Source organism: Acanthochromis polyacanthus, chromosome 15 (genome assembly GCF_021347895.1).
Source record: "Acanthochromis polyacanthus isolate Apoly-LR-REF ecotype Palm Island chromosome 15, KAUST_Apoly_ChrSc, whole genome shotgun sequence".
Taxonomy (NCBI): domain Eukaryota; kingdom Metazoa; phylum Chordata; class Actinopteri; family Pomacentridae; genus Acanthochromis; species Acanthochromis polyacanthus.
This window is the reverse complement of record NC_067127.1, coordinates 7,544,763-7,570,117: the sequence shown is the minus strand read 5'-3', so window position 1 is coordinate 7,570,117 and position 25,355 is coordinate 7,544,763. Positions and strand designations below refer to the sequence as shown.

Sequence of the window (25,355 nt, the reverse complement as noted above, 5' to 3'; positions counted from 1 at the left end):
GCAAATGGTGATTATTGATTCCAACAGCATCTTTTTAAACTCTGCCACTAGGAGGCACAAAGACAGAAAATGATAATTCATGCTCAGTTTACATAAGGCAAAGTGCAGAACTAAAACAACTCAGATAAACAGATAAATCATAAGAAGATGACAATCAGAGGAGCAAATACGTGTGTGTTATTTTCCTGATACATGCAAAGTTTCATTTTGACAGCTTTGTAATCTTCCACCACCTTCTAATTAATGTGAGATTAATTAACCGAGCATGTGTTCACAATTACATCCTATGTTTACTCCCTGTAAAAGCAGAACGTCATTAATGTACGAACTTCTAAGCAGATGCAGAGAAACGGGAGAAATTTAAGATTTTGCACAATCAATATTCCCCTTGGTCCAGTGAAGTAAATTCCTCTCTTTGCCTCTGTTTCTGTGTCTCACTGTCTCTATTACCCGCTCCCATCATTTCATTTTCTCCCGTGTCTCGGATTCTCATTAACACTGCTGCCCTGTTGGCTCCTCGCCTCCTCTGTTCCCCCCCTTTTGTGAAGCTACAGAGCCACTTTCCCGTTCCCTTTGCTCTATTCAGCCCCCTTCACCACCTCTCATAAACAATGTGTCAGATGTATGAAACCAACGGGGGGGCAGGAGGCATCCAATTAAAAGCACAATGCATTATTATTTCACAGCTTCCCCCCCCCCCCCCCCCCCCCCCCCCCCCCTCTCTCTCTACCCCGTCTCCTGAAGCCTTTCAGATTATATAACAGCTCAGTGTCAAGGGAGCCGGTCTGTGTAGGACAAGTTAAGGGGGTCTTCGCTGATGATGCAGCTCACCGACTCTGGACTTTCCCCAGCAGCTTGCGTACTACCCCTCACTCCTCCTCTTTCCTCTCTCTCCCTCCTCCTCCTTCCCTTTGCCACATCCACCCACCCACCAGCCCACCCTCTCCCTGCCTCCCTTACACAGACACACAGACACACAGACACACACACACACACACACACACGCATACACACATATACACTCAATCACGAATGCACAGGGATTGCAGCAACAGCAGCAGCACCGCGAGATGGAGATCTCCGCTGCGTGTGTGAGTGCCTGTTCCCGGTGAGTGCAGGGACAAGAGCGAATGAGTGTCAGTGATGCTTGAAAGAGGTGTATGAGGGGAGAACAGGAGGTGGGGTGGGGGAGAGAGAGAACGGAGTAAGAGGCTGGAAAGGGGGTGGATGTGAGTGAGGACCCGATGAGGTTTTTGAGGCAATGTCTGTCTGCTTTTCCCCCTCTCCAATCCCGATAACCTGAATCTTTGCCGGATGTGCCACAACTACTCCAGCTGTCACTGCACCGGCTGCCTCTCTCTCAGCACTCCTGCAGCCTGTGAGAGCTGCTCCAGTGGCTGGACGGTACCCTGGCACCCACTGAATACATGGATGAACGCTGGATCTGCAGGGGATCTGTGCTTTCTTGTCCTTTGCACCTCTGATCTGTTTCTCAAGGTAAGAGTTTGGAGTTGCACACATATTCACAGATACTGCAATAAGAGTGTGTGTGTGTGTGGAGGGATGGCTTTTAATAATCTCAACAGCATCAAAGTGGATACCAAAAGCATGCATGAATGATGATAAAATACTGTTAAAGTCCTCGTGTTGCATGCATGTGTATGATCCCCTGCTTGCATTAGATATGGATAAATCGGGGAGGGGGCATTTCTGCATCCAAGCATTTGCAGGTTTAATGACTAATCTGGAGAACACGTCAAAGGTTTTCTTCCTCACAACTGAAATTGAATGGTGATGTAATTTGACTTTGATTAATACACTTATCATGATGCGTGTCTTTGCAGCCTTTGACAGACATGCGGTATTTATCCAGTGAGCAGCAGAGGCTGGTTATCGAGATTGCTGTACTTGTGAATTGCCTGGGCTTGATAGTGAGGAACATTGATCAGTGCTTACTAATAGAATATTATATATTGTACTGCAATGCACTGTCAAGATGAGGATCGTCTACGGGAAAACACCTATTGCATTAAAGTGCTTGCGAACTACGTGACAAATTTATGTATGCGACGAGTGATGGGCTCCTCACGGCTGAATTTGATGGAAGGTGGATTCAGACTTATCATGACTAATGACATGTGTGATCTAGAAGCCTCTGGAGTACTGCATCACATACAGAGCTGCACTTTTATTTGGTGTCAGTCGTTGCCTCTCCCGCCCCCCACCTCTCTCTCTATCTCTCTCTCTCTCGCTCGCTTTCTGTCCCTCTTATTTTCTCCACGTCATTCCTTGACTACCTAAATTTACAGGAAACATAAACGCGGTACAGCTTTAAGGCGCCACACAGGCTAGCCACTTGTCTATTTCAGCGTCTTCTCACTTGTTAAATCGTCCTCTGCATGTCACCTGAGTTCATTATCAGTTTGACCTGAGTACACGTGCATGCCCATAACCCAACACCCTATTAATCAATAATCCAATCAGGGGCTACAGATGTGAGCTCTAAAGTGTTATAGGTGGAGACTGACTTCTCCATTATATCATCCAAAAAAAAAAAAAAAAGGCCCACACTGGCAGTAGAGCATGTGATCACACACACAAAAAAAGGAAAAAAAAGGCCAAATGCCCTTCTTCATATCACCCTCTTCAAACTTACTCTTCCCAAGGATCCATTTCACAGCCAGTGCTCTCATCCAGCAGATACAGAGATGGGAGCTTTTTAAAACCTCACGCTATTCCCCCAATAATAGAAAGTGCTGCTCAGTGATAAATGTTTGAAGCCAATAAAGTCATAAAGCAAACTTTCACAGGTGTAGCCTGCAGCCGGGATAGATACGGATATCTCTGCTGGACGACAGCTGGAATAAGACGGGGTGCGTGTATGTGTGTGTCTGCATGACTGTTGAGCTGTCAAAACTGGCTGGGATTGCTTTCAAAAATGGAGCAGGAGACAATATAAAAATCTTGGACCAAAGTGGCCCACATTATTGCTGGAACAAGAGCAGCGCTGAGAACAATATTACTACAATGTGGCATGTGTAGAGGCTAAAACTGCTCTCCACACATGCCCAGCGCTATAGCAGTGCACAGGACCACATTCACGACCTCATGGAGTGGACAAAGGCATACACTGTGCAGTGACATCTCGTCCTTTGCATTGTGCTTATGAGGGCAAATTTGGTGCAATGTCACACTCAGTAATTTATGCTAATAGTGACTAAAAATTCCTCATTTGAAGAGGATGCATTGCACAACAATGCATGCAGCACAATGCATGGGGGGTGATGAGCACAGCATCAGCCTGTTTAACAATGAAGAGCGGGTATTTACTTTGGAACACACAGACGTTTTAGCACATACTTCTAAAGTGATGAGCTGCAGCCCTGAAGAAACATCCTCATGTTTATGATGGGTTCAGCGCGTAGTGATGTTTGACGCGTGGGAGGCCACGACAGTTACTTAACCATTAATGAGACTGGCGAGACAGTGTTATCATATGTAAATATCCTACAGATGCACTTCAGTAATTATTGCGTTGATGCACGCTGAAAAGGATGTAAGTCGATCCAAGCAAAGCCGTGTCTTTCTCTCTGCTTTGCGATGGGGCATAAATCATGAGTCAGCAGTGTTGCGGACCTGCTATTGCAAGGAAAATGGATCCAAACCCCATTAACATTCTTTATAAACAGCCACGTTTCTACACCGTTGTGGTCATGACAATCAATCATGATACTGTAGCTAAAGGTGTTTTTTTTTTTTTTTTTTTTTTCCCCCCCTCCTAATGCATGCAGCATTTTAGTTTGAAAAACTGAAGGGCAATTGGAACAGACAACGTGGTCTGCCTGGGTACATAAGGAGATTTCAGAGGATTACTTTTGCAATTTTAGAGTCAATGCATTATTCATAATCCTTTGGATAGCTGAGGCCAAATCAGGGAAGGACCTCAGGTCATTAGCAGAGATAGCTTGCTTTGAGGAGGAGCGCTTGGAGAAGGAGGAGAAAGAAGACGACGACGACGAGGAAAAAGGAGATTCTCTTTCAACTATCTGAATATATCCATGTGTCACAACAGTCTCCCTCTTACTCAGTGTTTCGTCTCGCTCTCACTCTCTCTGTATCAGACTTCCAACAATAATAAGTCATTGAAGAGCTTTTCTCGATTCTCTTTGTGTGAATTACCATTTAGCTGCTTTACATGCCTTACATGGCCGCATAAGAAATTGTATGCGCTTAGACGACACTTCCTGCAGATGTGATTACCTTTTCAGCAGTGTGAGATTGGTATTTCTGAGTGTGAAATAGTATGATCCCATGTGAATCAGCCTCAGACTAATTCTTTTTATCCGTGGAACCGCTTCTGACAAACAACTTATGCTCAAATCAAAGTGCATACTAAGCTATGTTTTAGAACAAATACCATCCCCTAATAATATTCAGCTGCTCCATATTCCAACTGTGTGTAAATTCATGACACAGCGCACCATATTGTTCGTGTATAATGAGATTGAGCTAGTTGCCCGTTTTGTGCCATTTTTCCTTCTTTCTCATCTGGCACCGAAAGCATCGCAGTCACTGAAGTGACACTAGGAGCCGTTGCCATGCATTGTCTTCCAACACTGACAGGAAGCAAGATGAAACATGAGTGCCGCTAAATATATTCCATTTCATCAACAGTCAGAACTGAGAGTTAGGTTGGAGTGGACAGTCTGCAAGGTGAAACACATGGCAGGAGTCCCAAGAAATACAACCTCATGATTTTTGTGAGCAGCCCCTGTCTGCTGTGTGTGTGAGTGTGTGTGTTCATACAGCGTAAAATACTGGCAAAGGCCTCTCTTTGAAAAGGTGGCAACAAGGCCTATAGAGACTAATAGTCACATTCACTTTCTGTCTTTTTTTCTACATGTAGATATACCTACATGTATGGTACAAATGTTCATATTAGTGTATGTATATGCACACAAAAACAAAGCAGAAGCACACGGAAAGCAGGCAATTTTGTCCAACATTAAGAAATGTGCATATTTTTCATATTAGGCTGAGTTATTCATTCTTTTCGAAATATTTTCTTACATAATTAGTCATTACCTCGCTGGAACCCTACATGCGCTGTAGCTGTAAATCAACTGCAAATGAGAAATTAACATTAATCTAATCCACTCATGCTTTTCCTTTTGCAAATTTCACGGGGGTAGTGGAAGTGACAGTAAGGAAATGTCCCTTCAGTATGAATTTCCCCACCAGAACAATCACATTGATGGATTTACAATGTCTCAGAATGATAAAACATGATTACTTTCAGAGAAGCTGCAATGCCATGAATAGCTCTGCTTTTGTGTGGTAATAAATGATTCATTGGAGTTTATTTATCGCGTGGTGTCTTGTCATATGAAAATGATTAACCAGCTCTTTCTGATGTTTCCTTTCAACCATATCAGACATCACTTCATTTCCTTGTGTTGCTTGATATATTTCATGGACTAGCTATGAAATGTGTTTCATCGCAGATGAGACAGAAAATGTAATTTTTTTTCTTATTTGATCAAATGGACCTTAATTTGAAAACCTACATGGGGAGTGACTATAAAAGAGCTGCAGTTATTATAGTATTATAAAAATCATTCATTGCTCCTTGGTTTGATCAAAACACCTTAAGATTCATTCGTTGATCAATATAAATGAAGCCATGCTGCTGGAAATAAGTAAAACTGACAGAATGACTTCGTAATAATAATGTGTGGAAATGATGAATTAAAGCATGAAAAATGAGTTGCTAATTATGACAATTTATGTTGATGATTGAAGCACCATTTGTGAGACAGATGAGACAAGTTTTAGAAATGAAGCACGCTGACTCAAACTGATCTTGTGCTGGATTTATAGACACATGAAGTTATATATTTATTGTAAATGACTGTTTTTTAACGCAAACAAATGCGGTTTTAATTCTTCAAAGCAATTATTCACGCTTCTATTGTTAAACTGTCCTACAAACATTTGCGTTATAAAAAAAATGTGCTCAAAAAATGTAACTATAACTAAAATACTTTTTCTGACTTCAACACAGTTTCTCTGAAGTATAAATTGTTCCTCACGTACAGATATGCTGTAGTGATTTCAAGCCATCTGTACTTTTTCTAAACTCTGCAGCTCTCAATATAAAGCTGTAACAAACAGTAATCTGTAAACACTTAAAGTTAAAGGTCAGATCACTTAGCCAACTCCTATGGAACAGATTTATGACGTGATCGCAGAGCATGCACAGTTTATATTTGGTGTCTTGGCTCTGACCTCGTCACTCCGCTCAGCGCTGCACAAGATCAGCGAGTGATGATGATAAATATCAGACCGGGGAGCTTAGACTCGGAGCCTACAGGTGGATACAGGTGGATGAGCACCAACGGCAGCTATTATGTATAGTCCAGTATGTGTGGGCCACAGCTGCTGTGTGGCCATTTCCTGTGAGAGGGATCTCAGACCACAAAAGGAATATATTATAGAGCAAACAATTCCAGCTAGAGGGGCTGCCCACTCTATGGTCATTCCTTAACAAAACACCTCCAACCATTGTGGGGGAAAATGCTATCAAGCCATCTAAACACAGCAACGATATTCATCATGAAATGTTCTGTAGGTCTGATAAGGAGGTGTGTTGATATACAAGGTTAGCAATGAGTGCGTCTGAGTGTATCAATGCTGAGCAGAGAACAGCAGTTTAGATGTAATTATGATATGAAGAACAGTGCAGTGAGCTGTCACATGAGCCCATTTGTTTGAGTTGGTATGCTTCCGTAACGTGTTGCTGGATGAAATGTAAATTTCATATGCACAAGTCCACAAGTGGATGTTATGTTTAGACCACTAAAGTACACTACTACCTCTAAGAAACTGCCAAAGCTTGCAGGGGTTGAATAGAAAACCCTCAAAATTACACTAGCCAAGGGGGAAATAAAGCCGCAAATGCTAAAACATGAGCATTTTCTATTCCACCACTTCACAAATCATCAAAACAAATGTGTTATAATGCATTTGTAAATCAAAAGCCAAAAGAAAAAAGGTCAGCTGTACAGAGTTATCATTCCCAAGTACATCTATGGGGGAGCAATAACAGCTAGCAGTCTTGGCAATTTAGCAGGTTAATGATATTGTCGAGCACACAAACTTCTCCTAAACACATCAACCCACACTTTATATACAACCACCAAATACTTAGCGGGATGAGGTAAAACAGCGGTCTGGCATCTCGACAGCGATCCCCAAGCTAACAGGAAAGAACTTCTAGCTTGAGGTGTGTATTTGGAGCTGACAACTGATATAAAGAAGAGTCAATAAACGGAGTATTTGAATGATGCCAGGAGCAGCAAGGAGAGCGGCACAAACACAATTATTACCGCAAATGAAGGTCTCCTGAAGCGAATTATCAAACAGTTGGCAGGGAAGCTTGCTTATGAAATGCTACTGTACATGGCTGTGAGAGGGTTTGTGGGGTTAGCAGAAGTGCTAGTGGAACAAAAAAGAAGGCAAGAGTTCACACAAGAAACATCCCATTATAGGGTTTCAGTTCTGCTATGTGCACCGCTAGAGGCAGGGGAAAGTTTAAGAATTTTTTAGCCAGAATAAATCCAGTTTCATATTGAGGGTCAGCTTTTTTGATGAGCATCTTTAACTGGCATAACAGAGATTGAGCTTTCTTACTATGGTGTCATATAGAAACGTCAAACTAACAGAATGTGACAACTTCTTCCTAAAAAGAGTACAATAATTAAAGGTGGTGGGTGTAGGAAAAACCTATGGGACAGTTACATTAAGGAAGGAGTCCCGGATTTCTATATTATATAACACTGAGGATAATATTAAAAGAAAAACAATTAAGAAATACACATTGCAGGAAAAAGGACACCTTCCATACCAATGACTTGAATAAGTACATTCACTGGAGTTATATATTCACAATAGGGTGCTAATCTTATACATGAAATATGATTTTTTTTTCTCTCTCTGTGGTATAGTTCTGATGCTTTACATTTTACTTTCACCACATGTGTAGATAAAACTGTGCTTTCATTTTTGAATCCAGGATTCAGATTTGGATCATTTCAATAGAGGCTCATCATGTCTTACCAGAATACAAAATTACAGCAGAAATGAATCAGGCCATCTGCAAATGCATCCTACTGGAGTGATCACAAAATAATTTCCTTCCTATTAAACTAACACACACTCTTCTTTTCTGTTTCACCTTTTTCAGGAAATATGGTGAGCAAAGAGGACACCAAATGTATTGTTGTCTCAAATTCAGATGAATCAGACTCCGAGACAGGCCCATCACACAGCCTTGATACGACTTCTGGAGGAGAATCTGGCAAGCCGCAAGTGAAGAAAAGAAACAAGGCCTTACAAGTGCGTTTTAAGGATATCTGTGAAGCTCAGAATGAATATCGGGGAAGACGCTCAAGGTCCATTTCATGCAAAGTAACACACAGAAAGTACATGACCATGCCTGCCAGACGCTCTATCCCCAACGTGACCAAGAGCACGGGTGTCCAGACCTCGCCAGACCTCACCAAGCGATACAAGACTTTCCCTTTTGAGAGGAAAAAAGGACACACATTTAAACATACTGCTTTAGTGGAAGATTACAGAGGACAAAACAATGGGTTTTTGAGTGATATAAAGGCCGGGGGAGAGGACGGACAACCTATCGGGGAGTCCTCTCAGAACAAGGGTAAGATTGTGGGGCAGACAAAAGCACTGCTTCACCATACTGATGACAGCAGCGATACGGAGGATTTGCTTTCCAGTGCCAACTGTTTGGACGGACCCTCGTGTCCAGACTCTTCACACTTCTCAGAGGAGTTTCACCCCAGCAGCCCTCCTTCGAAAAGTGAACCAGAATACCCGGTTTGTGGGATGAGGACCAAACACAAAGGATTACCCAAAGAAGACACGGATGCTGGCACTTCTTCAAAGCGCCAGTTGGCTGAATCGGAGTTTTCACAGGACAAACCAAAGGGCACGGGCCCTGTTGCGTGGAACTCTTTGACACAGGTGGAGTCTTTAGGAAGCCCCACTGTGAGCTGTAAACGGAAAAAGGGTACACAGCTAAGCGAACAGCAGTCACAGACACTTCCACACAGTGCCCAATGTTCTGTACAGTCACAAGGGCAGTGTCGGACGAGGCATGTGTCAGCCTCCTCTAAACTCCAGCGAACGGCTGGGGGGGACGAGGGCTTTCCTCCAGGAAGCAAAGGAGCCCCGGGCATGGGGAGCAGCCAGCAGATAATGCCCTTATCTGGAGACAAGGATATCAAAGCACAGCTGCAGGCCATGGAGACTCTCATCAGCTCAAGCCAGGAAACCATCAAGGTCCTTCTTGGAGTTATTCAGGAGCTGGAGAAAGGTGAAGCACAGCGAGAGGGGTGAGTAGAGGAGGCTTTACAATGCAAACATACAATGCATGCCCCCTCTGTATGCACATTTCATGCTAAGCAGATAAAATTCATGATAAAGGGTAGGGTTTTTTTTTTTGCACAACTTGAGTCTTATTTTCATGGCTTTGATCGTAATTTTTATTGGATAATAGTGTACTCACCAACGTAAATGCTAATATCTGGAGACACAGTAATATCACAACAAGAGTTTGGGTTTGACAGGCAAAAAAATTCAAGCTGACAGGTAAATCCCAAAGCAAGAGATCAGAAAGATTGGCAATAATCCCTCATCTTAGCGGTAAACTGTGTACATTTTGACAGCTTAAACTTTGGTTTCCCTTGAAAATAAGTTTGTCTGTAACCTTCGAGGTTTGTTTAAAACCTGTATGATTGTCAGAGCGCTAGTGTTTCGCACCTCATCAGATATGATTTTAGCAATTACCTTTTGTACCAGATTTCAGCAATTACCTTTTTGTAACTACGGTGTTATTATGGACAATTGCAATAATGGTCCAAAATACAAAAATAGGCTCTGCGAGACAGAAATTATCCTTTGACAAGGCTGAGAATCAACATCCAGGCTAGTGTCTCTGCAAAGGTGTTCTCTTTTAGCTCACACTAACATGTTAAGATGCTCACAACGGAAATGCAGACATGCTGATATTTTGTAGGCATGTTTACCACGTTTGCAGCCTTATTAGCACCCACCCTAATATATGTCAGTTGACACTGAACAATCTTTGCAACTGAGGCTGATGGGAATGCCAATAGTTTTTCAGTGGTTTGGGCACAAACTATAGCACAAACAGAAATGTTTACCTGATGGTGACACTAGATTAAAGATCAGCCGCTGTTTGTTTTTTTTTTTAAATGAAGATCCATCCTCTTACGCACTCCACATTCCCCAAGCTTGGCATTTTTTAAAAACCTTTTCCAATGTACTAATTGGTCTAACAATGGCTGTACAAACCCACACACCACTCACTTGCCCAGATCTATATAGTTAGGCCTGATGTCAGTACAGGTTCCTGTGTTTTGCTGTTCATCCACAGGGGACCAGGAATGTCTGACTCTGTACTGAATTTCAAAGTCATTCATCCAACAGTTGTGCAATTTCAATAAGGCCCAAACTCACGGTGACTCGAGAGGAAGGGATCAACAAGTTATTGTCTGAATATAACTACTTCAAATTAAACTAGATATTATATGTTTTTTTTTAATCAAAGTTTCAGTCAATCCATCAAGAAGATGTTGAGCTATTTCCTTGGATAACCCAATAGGTTATTTCCAAGCCATGGCCAGAAAAACTAGATTAGTAGAGTGGTATTATCATCAGTCACCAAGGTCTAATGGGACATTTCAAATGCGCAGTGCAATACATGTTAACACTGTCTTCCTTGTGTAATTTCAATGCAAGACCAAGCGGACCTCTAATAAATACAATGTCAAGCTTCATAAACTCCTCAAGCCGTGTCTTCAGTTAGACTCTCACAGTGACGCAAAAGAATCAATGTTCTCCATCTCCAAAACCCATAGCAACACAAAGTAAATTGTCTTTAAGTCTTCTATCCATATCCAGTGGTGAACAAGGCACCCTAGTGTGACTCTGTGGAACTTGGTTTTAAAGGCCCAATTAGTGCAGCCTCATAACACTTTGCCTTTCATCTCCACAAAACTGTGCCTGCCGTAGTGTGTTTTGCTCCAGAGTTGTGTTCCAGCGTTATTAGAGAAATGCACTTACAAGACACAAAGCCTGCCTTCCATTCCATAGTGCTTTCCCAAATGCTCATTGCCTTTTCTTGCATGGCTGGGCAGTCAGATGGGCTTCTTTAATGCTATTCTTGAACCAAAAAATCCCTTTTCCAACCAGCCATAAATATATGGTGTTCACTCGTATTTTTCTTCCACATTTGCTATTTACGCTTTTATTAAGCATGAAGTGACAAAAGTAATCCTCTCATCCAGCTAAGGTCCAGGGAGCACACTGTTTGTAGGAAGGTATATTACCCACAAGGGTTATCATCACTTTGTTGTTGTCCAGATGTCAAACTGTTGGTGGAATTTCGACCATGTGCTATGCATGCTAACCACTGGGCTATTGAGTCATCCACCACTTTGTTTATGTTGAAAAAACATTACAGAGTACTTTTGGGGGGATTTTACTTGATGGCCCTCACATGTTCTATGGGCTGATTGCAAACAGGAACTCGAAAACATTTGATGTCTTTCTTCTTTTGATGCTATTTTCAATGACAGCCTGCAAAGAGGAAGTACCAACAATGCATTTGCTCATCATGTGCTTCACTTCCCTTAAGGTTTTCCAAACCTCAGAAAAAGTGTGTCAATGACACTTGATGAACTAAATTAAAACATTACAGCTGTTACATTTTGCAATGTTTATTTACTCAGTCAGGCAGGATTTTATGCGTTATATAAACCAGTGTTCAAGGTTTTCAAAGTGGATGTAGATGATAAAGCGAGATATTTTGCAGTTACACACAGAATATTCATCTTTTGCACGATCCCATATTTCATAATAACCATAACAATCCATTGTGCCATTTTTTTCTACATGTAATATATATCAGCTTTAGTTTATTTAGCTGTAGGTACTAAATGTTTTTCATGAAAGGTTGCGGTTTCTCTGCTGTGTTCGTCATACGTACAAGACATGTGCAAGATATAGGACAAATACATACATTACACTCTGTATGCAACATAGAAGCCACTGGAGACGGTGTGCCCTGACCTTAATGTGGTTTTTGTTCACACAATATGCAGTGCTCAGGCAGGCAGAGCAGCAGGCACGTAGATAGGGGGTGTGTACAGCGTAACTGGAATGATGAGGGCAGGACATATCCCTGGACAGCTGACGTGGGCAAACAACACAGCAGTGAATCTGTGCCAACAAACAGTCAGCTTAGAGAATGACTTTCAGAGGTGCAGTTTTTTCCCATGAAAATCCATGAAATTGTTCCCTGTAACATTCTGCGCTCAGTATAGTGTCACTATAACCAGTCATGAGCGTTTTACACTGAATAGCAAAAAGAACTGTTGTGCAGAGCTCATGCAGTGATTATAAATTTAGGTTAATAGATTTTGATTATTAGAGCGAAGCTCTTTAAATTACAAGGATGTACATGAAAAGCCAGGCAGCAGCACAGCACTAGAGCAGACCTTGTCTGTGCAGTGAGTAACTGTCCTTGCTCACAGCTGTTCAGAGACTTATTTGAGAACAGGGCAGGACGGATGAACTTGTTGACCTTGAGCCCCCATCAGCATTTTCGATCCACACAGATGCTGTTCTGTCTCCCCCAGTGAGGTCACCTCTCATGTCACAGTGTACAGTTGAGCTCCAACCCTCCACATGTCATCCATCAGGGTGAAGGGCTACCGTGACAGCAAGCAATTACATGTGCGCCTCCAACACTGCCTCTCCCATCATTCCCATACCACTGCAGCCTAACCCTGCATGCAGTCACATTTTGCACAAATAACAGTATGCACACCTGCGTGCCTATGTAAACTCAAATAGGGAAATATGAATAATGGCGATGTGAAAGGCAGAGACTGTCAGACCAACAAAAGCTGTTCATATTCAGGGTGCCCTCTTAAACATGAGCAACATAAGCCTTATGTGCCACCTGGCTGAAAGAGAGCTTCCAACATAAAAATATAACACTTATACCAGCAACAGACCCCTGAGGCAGCGTACCTTAGCCATAAAACAAGCAGATACAGTCTTGTTGAAAAATCTGTCTGCACCAAAGTAAGTTGGATGAGTAATAAAAAAAGATGTACAGTATAGTACAGAATGTAAAGATATAGATTTTTCATTACACAGGAGTCATGCAGCATTTAGTTGCTACTCATTTCCTCTTGCCTATAGAACAGAGACAGACGAAACTTGAAACTATGGCGAAACAAGGTAATCCTATTATGTAAAATCAGAGAGTCTGCACACTTGATTAACCAAATCTGGGAGAACTGCAGGATCTGAACCCCTGCTGCATTTTCAACTGTTAGCAATGAACGACGCTGGGTGGAAACAAAGCTGAACAAATCTGTCTGATAGCTAGTACCCACAGGTGTTAAAACATGCAGGTGAGATCACATATATCTTCCCATCTCTCTCTTTTTTTTTTTTACAGGCTCTCCTATCGAACAGGACAAGACACAGCAAATTGTGACACTTGTCGAAACAGCGCCTGCATCATTTACAGGTGGGACATTAATGCTGTATTAAATGATTTTTTTTTTCTGTATAATAAATTGGCTCAGTGGTGAAGGGATTCTTACAAGAGTTGGTTGCTGCAATAATGCTTTTCTGTCCAGAAAATGTACAAGCAGAGGTACTGTATGACAGCATTGGATTTACAGTGATCTGACTGCGGTGAGAAATTATATTTTTGTGCATAACAGTAAATGCAATCCAAAAACAGAGGAATCATAAAATAAGCATCAGGGATATGGAAAGGACAACAAAATAATATCGGCTGCTCTGGGTGTTGCACTAGGAGATGTTTTACTGCTGGATGATAGCGTAAATAATGCCTCCGATATCATTTGCAAGGGTTTTTGGGGGGAATGTATGGCCTGAATGTGATGGAAAAGGTAATAGGCTAATACACAGCAGTGGGAAGCGACTAAAATATAGGAGGAAATGCTGTGACCTCTTCACAGAGGATATGAAGGCCTGGAATTTTATCACAAAACATAAAACACTTCACATACTTAAAAACCAGACTAGGTTAACTATGTATGCCCTTCAAATCCCAAATCGATATTCCAACTGATTTCTTTCATTTTTTTCAGAAAGGCATTAGATTTTTGTCGAACCGCACAATGTTTTTTTATGAGCTAAGTGTTCCGATATGTTCTGAGCTGGGGGAAAAAAATGGCTCGGAAGCAGCTGTGAAATCCACTCAAGCTGTAACCTTGTGTCATTTGTCACTTCTATCTAAAAGCCTCTGCTGCTAAAGCCCCCTGTTACCTTGTTCTCTGAAACAGGAAACATTAAACTGTTTGGGAAATACACTCAAGCCCTGAAAATACACTTTGTACAGTGGGACCTGTCAGTTGTTTTCACATGGGCACAAGTGAGGGAACTCGAACAAATTATAAACTGAAACTTTTCCGAATGTGAAATTCCGTTGCAGGAAAGAGATCTTCTTGCCAACTTCTGCTTTGTGCTTCCCTTTTTTAGACAATAGCACTGTAGCTAAGATAGTAATGAGTCCAGTTTTACTCTGCTGTTCTAAATCGTCTAAAACACCACAAAACAATTACTTTTTTTAACATCACTTAGACATACAGTACATCTGCGAACATGTTTTATCTCATAGAAAAGGACAATCCCCACAATCGACGTGTTCTTCAGGATTTTCGCTTTATGTAACATTTTCTACAGAGCATCCTCTCTCTTTTCCCTCCTTGAGTGCATTGTGTGAAGCTGACCCAGATTGTGCTGAAAGACTATAGTGGAACTTGAAAGCAGGAGCTCCCTCTCATATGGGTTACATGGGGATGAGAAATGGCTGGGTCACATGCAAGCACCACTCGTATAAATGAATCTGATCATGAGTGGCACTTCCCCAATTTGCACATGTTCAGGATTTTTTCTTTCCAAACAAAATTCCCTCGTGGTAGAGGCTTTTCCTGCCTGTCACGTAGTCCACACACAGGGAGGACAGACCTTAACTGGAATGAACTAGTATATACATGCTTCTGAAATCAGCTAAAACAAACAGTAAAATCAAACCTAATGTGGTAAAAAAAAAAAAAAGTTAATTTCTCACACTCCAGCAGCTGCCTCAGGATCAAATGAAAGTCTCTGTCTGGGGGAAACCTCCTCACATCACGAATGTTTCACTCTAGAAAGACATCTTTGGCATCTAAATTCATGCCAAACCATTCTTAATTTATGCTCGTGTGGCTCTGCTCAGATGATACACCAATCACAGCTCTATTTTCTAAATTTCTAGTGTCCAAATACCATAAAATTGCCAAAAAAATATGATTGTTTTCAAGTAAAAATACTTGTGGATTACGCAAATGATCCGATAATGAACACCACCCGTGCACAGGTGGCATTCATCATAGTAATGTATGCAGGAATGCCTCAAGGAAAAAAGAGTTTTTCAAATAAGAATGTAAAACTGTGCTTGCATGAATCTGGACTGCACACTCATCAGAACCTCCTGAACATGCACTGACCCAGACAAGAGCTGCTGACTTCCAACAGTAAAAGCAACACTAAAAGCTGTTTCATGTTCTGCTCCTGTTCGGCAAAACAGAATCTTTGGTCTTAGCGGCAAAAAATAGAAACAAAATGCTTCCCTCCATCGATATCTCTCGAAAAAACACACAAGGACAACAGAGACAGAATGCTGCAGAGCGACAGCCACTCTCACTCCTCCACACCAGTGCAAAACAGAGCAGCTGGACTGTAGTCAATAAAACTGGAAAACAGATTCGAGCCTCTACAGAATGAGCCTGAATCACCATCAAAGAATCAGCTCAACAACCATCGACACGAAAGCAAAAGGCAGATCACCTCTTCCCGGCAAGAAAATGAGAAACTGACTCGACACTTCTTGCGAAAGCAAAACAAACACACCAGATGTCAGCCATGCCAGATTATTGGAGCTAAATCTGATTCTCCTATCAGAGACACTGACGTTTGTCAGCAGTAAGAATTTTAAGACTATTTCTTTCCTGCTGATCTGGTGTCTGATCTAAAGCGAGTATTAAAGCGTTATCTACCAACCCATCTGGGAAGTCATTGTGCATGTGGAACTTAAGTTTTTAAACAGATGTACTTCCTCCAAATAAGATCCAGGATGAAACTGTTCACCTTTAATATACGTAGCATTACATCAAGCTGTACATTCCTCCCCTAAAGAAGAGAACAAGCTTGGTCAAGGTGGGTGAGACGAGAAGAGAGTGTGTGTTCTCCCTAACATTTTGTTGCCTTCTTCCTCTTTCTGCTCGAGCTCAAACCCCCCTCTTAGTCTCAAGCACTTCACTGAGCTAGAAAATAGAAGAGGAGGACAGAACTAAGACAGCTCTACCCAAACACCGCTCTCCCTGAAGCGGTAAACAACATCACAACAGTTCTGGACACCAGAAGAAAATACATATTATGGTATTTCTCAATGCAATTGCTCCAGTCTCCTTTGCACTTTAATTGACTTATTAGATAAATATTAGAACTTGGAGGGTTCTGTAAGAAAAAAGTGTTTATTGCAATGAACCCAAACTTTTATGAGTTAAATGAGGACCAAACATACTCCGCATATTAGACTGACACAGACTACAACAAAAGAACATCATTTTAGTTTTACTTTGCATTATCTCAGCATTAAATCTCCATCTAAGAGTCCGGGGGTGATCTGTGATAATGATTTGAGTTTTAATGTGAACACAATTAAAGTATCCTGTTTCTCACTCAGAGACGAGCAAGTCAAGGTCACCGTTTCTCTCATGCCACAAGTGTGAAGAACACATTCACACTTGTCTCTTTACTGTAATACACTGTTAAATGCTTTCCTCACAACATAATTCCTCTGATTTTAATGCCACTTTTAACAAACAAGATCATGTGGCACTGCAAAGGTTTGGTTTCATTACAGGCAAATTAATGATATGCCCCTCATCATCCAGTTAGACGAGTAAGTTCCATCTAATCAAAGCAGCTCCGGTCTTCGTGTTAATAAACTTAGAAAATCCAACAACAATAAATGTTAAATAATTCATTAACCTCTGCCTTTGAAAAGTGTAAAATTACAAATTGCAGCAGTTTTCACTGTCAGAATAAAATGACAATTCTAGTATTAAATGATTAGAACCTTTGTCACTGCTAATGATTTTAGAATGTCTATGAATCATGCAATAATCACAAATAATGAATCTGACAACACACACACAGTTTGACAAGCACAACGACAAAGAAGAATTTTATGGAAGGATCACATTCTTAACTGGTCAAATTTGACCAGTTGGCAACAGGATAGACACTCAAAATACTACTTCTTTTCAAAACATTTAAAAAATACATATTTTAGTTTTAGATCACTGAGGCCTCAAAAATTTTACCCAAATCTACTAAAAGGGATTTTAGATCCTCCAGTGTGGGCCAAATTAAAGAAATTTATGATTTTAGGGCCTTCGCCCAAGTCAGCTGGGATAGGCTCCAGCCTCCCCCCCACGACCCTCGTGAGGATAAAGCGGTGTATGGAGAATGAATGGATGCTTTTAGGAACTCTTGAATTTGTTTATGCTGTGTCTGTGTGTATTCATAAATGGCAGTGTTGACAGGGGGGAACTTTTCACAAGAATTGCCCACCGAATTCTCCCATGTTCCCATTGAGACCGGCAGTTGTTGGTCAGTGAAAAAGTAAAACAACATTGGCTTGATCATATACTACGGTGCCTTCACACTGTTCCAAAATCCACATTTGCAACCACAACGACATGCGGTGTTACAAAATAAACGTTTAAATCCATCAATTCCCTGTTAACGAACTGAAAAGCAGGGATGGGGGACGGTCACAACTCTATAAAGGTACCTGAGCTCCAAAATCAATTATGGCAGGAAGACGAGATGTCTTTGATCAAGTCGTTAAAGATGGGCAGGAAGACAGCTTTAAATTGGAAGACTACTTTGCAACTTGCATATTTTATGGTATAAGAATAGAATAAATCACACAATTAGAGAATATTTGGTTTCAACAGTATTTTTAAGTAAATAAAGTTAAATAACACATGATATAGTGTGATGGTAGATGTGTCTTCTCCATAAATGAGTGGTGGGAACTCTCTCTGTCTATAATTGGGGATTAATCACTCCTTCAATGATGTCAAAACTCTATTTATACGTTCAAACCAGATCTGGGGTACAAAATTTGCCATAGACCAGATTCTTGGACCAGTTACTGTACGGTTAAATATCCTTTCTTACCCTTTGTTCGTTTTTCTAAGACAGTTTTATATATAGCACAGTAGGAGCTCTCTTGTGCTATAGCCAGAATGCTGCAGTGTGTGTGTGTGTGTGTGTGTGTGTGTGTGTGTGTGTGTGTGTGTGTGTGTGTGTGTGTGTGTGTGTGTGTGTGTGTGTGTGTGTGTGTGTGTGTGTGTGTCAGTTTGTTATTGATCAAACGGGCCTTTTCATTTATTTGCTTTCATGGGTTTAGCCATTACTGTAAGTTAAGAGCGGCTTTCAGTATCGGGATTTAAGTGAAGTGGATATTAAAGAATTCTTAGAAGCCTGTAAATAAATGTTGATATGAGAGTGTGACGGGTATTATCTGTGTCATGGGATTTTGACTAGACCTGTTGTTAATTATGTCTCAGTGCAGATAAATGGGGCTACGTTTGGACTTCATCGAACCGAGGGGCAAACATTACTGATGTAGCAGCAATATATTTTTGCAAGACTGAGGCGAGAAGCCGACTGCGCAGAGGGGCAATTTAAAGCGCACAGCTGAGTTTCTATTTTTCATTTCGCTGATAGTATCTTAATAAGACAAAGTGTGCCAGTCTTGTATGTCGATGAAGCAACTTGGCTTAATTAACAAAACCCTGAGCAAATTATGATGGCAAAAGACGTGTCTTCAGCCTGTTGTCACTAAACCAAAGCATGTGGCATATAGTAATAAAATCACAATAAAAAATGCACTCTGCAGAGTACTAATAAAGTGGGAGATTATCATTTCATCTGTGCTCTCTATCATTAAATAGCTGTTTATTTCGGTTCATCCAACTGGTTTTTTAACAGTCATTGAATGTAGCAGAGCTGCAGTTGGCAAGCAGGGTAGTAATCTCTCACGGTCCTATCTATCTCTGCCAAAGCAATTGTCATAAATATCTTAAATTCTGCAAAAACTGCTGCTTAGTATTCTTCAGCAAAACCCAGCAGCACAAACTTCCCGAGACTGAATGCTAGCTTTGCTTTATTGTTTATCTCTGCACTTTATTTTCAGATGTGCTTTGTACTGTCACATAAAACTACCTCATTGCTCAAAACTGCTGCATGATCCCATCACCAGCATCCCCGTACAGTTTGTTAATCCACCGAGGTAAACTGCTGAGGGGGCTGGACAGACTGCTACTGTGTGACACCTGGAGATGGAGGTCTGAGTGCAGCCAGGCAAATTAAACCCAGCCGAGAGCGTCAAGTTGGGACCAATTATCCCTCGACGTTCGACAGCGACTGCACGTTGCAACTGTAACCAAGATTATCAGCCCCTGAGATGCAGCTCTTAGTTTCAGAGCGGACCGGCATGTCCGGTATGTCCGATAAATTCAGGTCTCCAGCAGCTGCTGAGCTCAGGTAGTCAATCTATGGGTCTTATCCAGGAGTCGGCTCTCCCCTGACAGTCTCCACCCACCCCTGGTACACTGCAGCATCTCATACATCACTGCAACAAATAGGGCATACATATGGCAGAGCAGGAGAAGGGTAGAGAGTCTATAGGCACTAAGTTATAGCAAGAACTTCAAATGTAAAGGATTCCATAAAGAGTTGCTTCACTCTTACTACAAAAAACAGAATTTCTCACCTATTTTTATTGGTATCTTGCCTGTCAACTTGTCTAGTTTTTGAGTTTTCTGCTGCTTCATCAGACGAATTTAAGCTTAATTTTTGGTCATAACGTCGCAAATTTGAAACACAGCAGGTTCCAGGAGCTCCAAAAGAAGACATTACTACAGCTTATTAGCTGTGTCGCATCCTAGCTACTGGCATATTTGCTATTTCCAAAAGCTTTTCCCACCCTCTTCAAAAGCTCTTTATTGAAGGAAAGGATGACCCAAATACCTCGGGGAAGAGAACAGAAAGGTATGAAGGAAATATAACCGATAATTGACTGTAGTGATATTGTGCTCCGGCAAAAAAGCAACTCAAATATGTTTCCTCGCTATCAGCATGTGTTGATCAAACAAGATTTACAAGAATATCAACTGCAAATTATGTGAGGCCCACCACTGAGTCAACCAAGACTACAGCAGGAAGCCCGTATTAAAAAACATGCTCACATCAAAGCATTATCGGCTCCTATTCCTATCATGCTGTGTTGACTAAGACCCAACACTCGAATCAAAGTATACAATGTAGTGTTTCCAATTTGGAGCTAACAATGACTTTGAAAAACAGTTAAGTTCAGGGGAAGGCGACTGCAGTTCAGGATGATGAGACGCAAGGAGCTAATTAGCACTTGTGTCCCATGCTGAGATGGCAGAGCTGTGGTTGTTTTGTTGAACAATTGTCAAGATTGCCTTTTCTATTGTGTTCTCATTAATGAGATTAGGTTTTTCTCTGTGCGTCTGTGAAGCAGAAAGCAGCGTAACAGACAACAGAGGTGGCTTTTATATCGGATATACATGACAAGGGAGGACTTTTTTTTTTTTGTATTTTCATTTACATAACCTATGGGAAGCTTCTGCCTCAACTGTCGCCTGTCAGTGGAGGAAATGACTGTCACACTGTGGTGATTCAATCTATGATGCCCCATCATGTACCTCTGAAGATGTTACACAATTCTGGGCCCGAACCACTCATTTTGTCAAGTGGAGAGTTTAAACTGTGAATGGCCGAAGGGGAAATCATGGGAGGGAAATGACTCTATGCTGGAAGGTGCCACTAGCAGAAAGAACAGAGAATGGAAGCGAGCAGGTATACGCCGCTGAATGAATAGAGTGTGCCATGCTAAAAAGACATCTCACGGTAGCAATATCCCTCCCAGGAGCAGCAATCATTGAATGGTGCTCAGACACACCACGACCACAGACAAACAAAACGGCTCGCCACTGATCACAGCAACAGCTACTCACACTGCATAGCTAAAGAGATGATTAATCTGCTTTGCTGAATGCCCTAGAAAAGCTTTCCTGTCTCCAGCCGCTTCAATCTGTTTGCGTACCGAGATGATCTTAGATATAGGGCTTTTGTTTGTTGAAGCACCTGCTCCCCAGTGCCACCCGCATCGCATAGGGTTGCCTTCAGCTTCCCGCCGAGGCATTTGTCCACGGCGTACAGTGATTGCAGTGATCTGCCAAGTGATTAATTGCTTAATAATTGCTGAGGCTATTCTGCGTTCCTCTGTGCCGCTGTGATTCGGCTGCGCTTTCCGTCAAGTCAACATTATTTAAAACGGCAGTCGTGAAACAAAACCCAAAGTTTTTAACATAAAGCAAAAGATACAAATAGAGATAAGAGCAGGTAGAAATGAAACAATGCATAATATAAATAAGAGATGTGAATCAAATACTGCAAGAAACGGCAGTTCTGCCAAGATAAAGACCTCTCTCTGCTAAAAATTGAGTTTCTCATTGTCAAGGATTCGGTATTCAGGAGACCTACAAGTGTTGGCTTTCATTTGAAGTGGAAATACGAAAAAAATCTCTCATGTAAGGATTTAAAAAAGGACCGTGGTACAGGGGGTTTTGTTTTGGTACAACAAAATCTCCTTTTATATTAACAATGATGTTGAGTTTCCTGCACATTTTTGACTTGACTTTTCAGTGATTTGCCAGAACTGCTATCCAGCCCTCCATCCAGTCTCTACCCTGAAGGCGTTAATAGAGCTCTGTTCTTAACTGACACTTATCTTAAGGGTGAGGACAGTTTCCAGGATTCATTATGTCACTTTGAGTAGAGCATATCCTTTAGTGAACTAATTACGCTGCCCATCAAAGTGGTTAGCCTATCAGGCCAGGCTTTGTACCTCCACGTCTATTTGTCTGCCCGCAGACAAGGAAAAGACTCCATGTTTGACCTTGACTTGTCAGATGTCATCTCTTTTGGCAGCTTTAATTCTCCTCTCACCTTTAATCCTCTCCTTTGAATGACAGAAATGAGCTTTGCAAGTCTTCACTGTTTCACATGCAGAGAGTAATCTAAGCGGTTAAAGGTGGGGGAAAATATGCCCCAAACCAAAAAAAGCAACAGAACGTTTGATTATCAGGAATAAAGTTTGTGGAGGAGTATCACTTTGGCAGGCGCTGATGATTCATTCTTTTTATTTCCACTTTGACGCTTTCAAAATGTATTGCCTACCCCAAGAATAAATACATTAACAGAGTACCACAAATCAATAGCAATAAAGTGAAAGGAGATGGTGTATAATAGTGCATTTATCCTTTGCTTGAATACAGGCAGTTAATCAGGATCCGCTTGGCCTCTGAATGGTTTCATTTGGATGGGATTAAGCCCCACATTTCTGTCAGGCCTGAGAGATTTAATCGGAGAGAGAGTTCAACTGTGGTGTCGGAGCAAAATCAGACGATGACCGGCCTGGGATTACACTCGCTGATGTGGAAGTCTGATGTCAGGAGCAACCCACATGCTGGCTGTTTTTTTGTTGTTGTTTTTTTTAAAATACAAATGTAATCTATGCAGGAAAAGTCCTTTGACCGAATGCATAAAAAATGCAGAGATGATGCTAAGCAACTCTATTACTCGGAGGAGTCTCTGAAATATGGATATGTGCCGCAACTAATATGTGCTGCCAGGGTGTCTGTCAGTAAATTTCAACCGTTTGCCTCCCTCCCAGCCTCCATCTGGACATCTGTGGATTACTAACATGAAAAATAAGTCAAAAACTGAGTCATAAATGTTATAGCCACCAAACAGACAAATTACCAACTCCCAAAACTGTCAGATTAATCTTCCCGATCTTCCTGTCAGTGAGTAAGCACAAAAATAAAATCAATAATCTCAATATTCCACCTGTTGTGCTTTGTGTTACAGCGTCGAGCTGGACTTCAAGCTGCAGGAAGATAAGCTGCAGCCCCTGATGAAGAGACTTTGCCCCCTGGACAGCCAACAATGTCCCGCTCTGCCTTATTCCAATGAAGTATTTACATCCACCCCCAAACGCAAGTCCAAGACAGAGTCCAAAAAGCATGCTCGCTGGAAACTGTGGTTCCTGTGAATAAAACATGAAGGCTTTGGAAACGGCCTTTTTATTGGGCACATTAATCTCAAAATGGTTGAAGGAATATTCAGATGGGGTAATCAACCCCACGAGAACGGATGATGATGAAAACCAGTTGACTTAGGGTTTCCGAGTTGAGACTGCACGTCAGGTCAGCTGGGGGACAGCAGAGACACAACAAACATCTAACAAAAAAAGAACATTTTACATTTAGTCTAACCTTTTTCTGGCATGTTTGCTGGACAGGATCGACACACATCTGCAGAAACTAGGTGAGCTTTGACCTACATTTTTGTTCATGCATTTGTTATCGTGTGTTAAAGTGGACGTTATTTACCTGCTGGGTGAATGCACCTCTCACTTTATGTCTATTCTTGTTGGATCTTCCAATGAATGCAATGCACTTTTGGTCTTTTTCCTTTAGAGCATATTGCTTGGCAACAAGAGGAGGCGTCATGTGGAGGGCCTTTTATGAGCGAAGCTATAATCTTTGAACGGACATCAGCCCCACCTCCAGCAAAGCACAAACATTTGACTATTGAGAGGAACATGCGTCAAAGACTGAAACGCAGTACAGTAGATGACAGTATGTCAGCGCTGTTCTTGTAACCCCCGTACTTTCCCCTCCTCCTTATCTGTTACCATCCTGCTCAGTTTTGTCTGTCTGACTGAACATCTGCCTGCCTTTGCTAATAACCCGTCTCCTCCCTCTCTTTGTAACTGTCCCTTTATCTTTCTTTCTGTCTTCATTTAGCTCACTGTGCAACTAACCGACTAGCCAGCCAACTTTGCCTCAGTCATCCTGTTGCTTTCTCTTCTTAAGCTGGCATAATGTTCAGAATCTATATTTTAGAATATCTTTATAGCAAAGCACTGTGAGATGAACTTTTACTAAATATATACATATATATGTTTGGGCCCCTTCTCTTGAAGCAGTTTAAAAATATAGAACAAGTGTCAAAGTTCGGTCTAATTTTTTAACAGCAGATATGATGTTTTGACAACTTCTAAGGCAGAATATTTTCTATGATAACCTAAAAGGTGTTTTTCTTGGCTTGGTTATTGTTATATAGGTTGAATTTGCAACAAAAAGTAAAGACTATTTTGATGTTTCTCTTTGAGCCCACAAAGACTTTGCCTTGCCTCTCGGTCACTCAGTGTGCCACAGCGAATCTCTGATGTGAAGTCTTGACAAGAATCTATTTTTAAGTCACTCGTTTCATGTCCAGTTAGCTCACACTTCAAGTGTTGTTTTGTAATATGGATTTCTGTTGCCATTCAACTGCAGATTCCATTCAGCAAAATGCTACCGCTTTTTTCTTCCTTTTTTTTTTTTTGCAGAAGACAGTCACAGAACACCAAACACTTGTCTACCAACCCACACAAACAACTGTGCACTGAACTTGCAGCAAGAGCAGAAGGGCTATACACAGTGCTAAAGGAGTATGGTAGCAGTCTAACAGAAGAAAAAAAAAGACTTGTAACCACCAGCTTTGGTCAAGTACAAAGCAACAAACAAAACGTTGGTGATGTAGCAATGATTCTGAACTTGCACGCTGTTACAAAGCAGGTATTTAATGAATTCTTAGAGTGATTTTATAACAGCAGCTCTCATGTAGACTACGGTACATGGAAATGTACAAGACATACACTGGACTCCCATCGTTACATTACGCAGTAGATTACATTTTTCAGGTCACTATTTTTCATGCAATGATCTGTACCTTGAGAAAGTGCAATTTAGTGATTATGTGCAATATTATGCATTTTTCTACTGTTTCTACATCACAATTAAAACATTTTCAATCGAAGGTGATCCGGTGTGCTCCTGTGTCTGATGAAAGCAAGGGGAAATAGAGTTACAAAGAGGAAGGAGCTTTTATGGGCACATGAAGTAAATATCCCGTTTACGATGTTTGAAGACCCATTGTTGAAACAGTTTAAGAGCTATGACTGGCATGACACACTCTACAATCATAATAATGACTGT

At 41.4% G+C, this 25,355-nt stretch overlaps 1 protein-coding gene across 1 annotated transcript; it reads left to right on the top strand.

The window, feature by feature from the left end:
* Positions 1-772: 772 nt before the first annotated feature.
* Positions 773-25,176, top strand: insyn2ab (inhibitory synaptic factor 2Ab). Its single transcript, XM_022197751.2, has 6 exons — positions 773-1,108; positions 1,335-1,497; positions 8,246-9,416; positions 13,580-13,651; positions 23,179-23,637; positions 23,790-25,176. The coding sequence occupies exons 3-5, from the start codon at positions 8,251-8,253 to the stop codon at positions 23,360-23,362; spliced, it is 1,422 nt and encodes a 473-aa protein (XP_022053443.1). The 5' UTR covers positions 773-1,108; positions 1,335-1,497; positions 8,246-8,250; the 3' UTR covers positions 23,363-23,637; positions 23,790-25,176.
* Positions 25,177-25,355: the final 179 nt, after the last annotated feature.

Coding starts and splice junctions, on each gene's coding strand:
- insyn2ab (XM_022197751.2), top strand. CDS start 8,251: ATGGTGAGCAAAGAGGACACCAAATGTATTGTTGTCTCAAATTCAGAT. Junction 9,417..13,579: donor GGTGAAGCACAGCGAGAGGG/GTGAGTAGAGGA, acceptor TTTTTTTTACAG/GCTCTCCTATCGAACAGGAC. Junction 13,652..23,178: donor AGCGCCTGCATCATTTACAG/GTGGGACATTAA, acceptor TTTGTGTTACAG/CGTCGAGCTGGACTTCAAGC.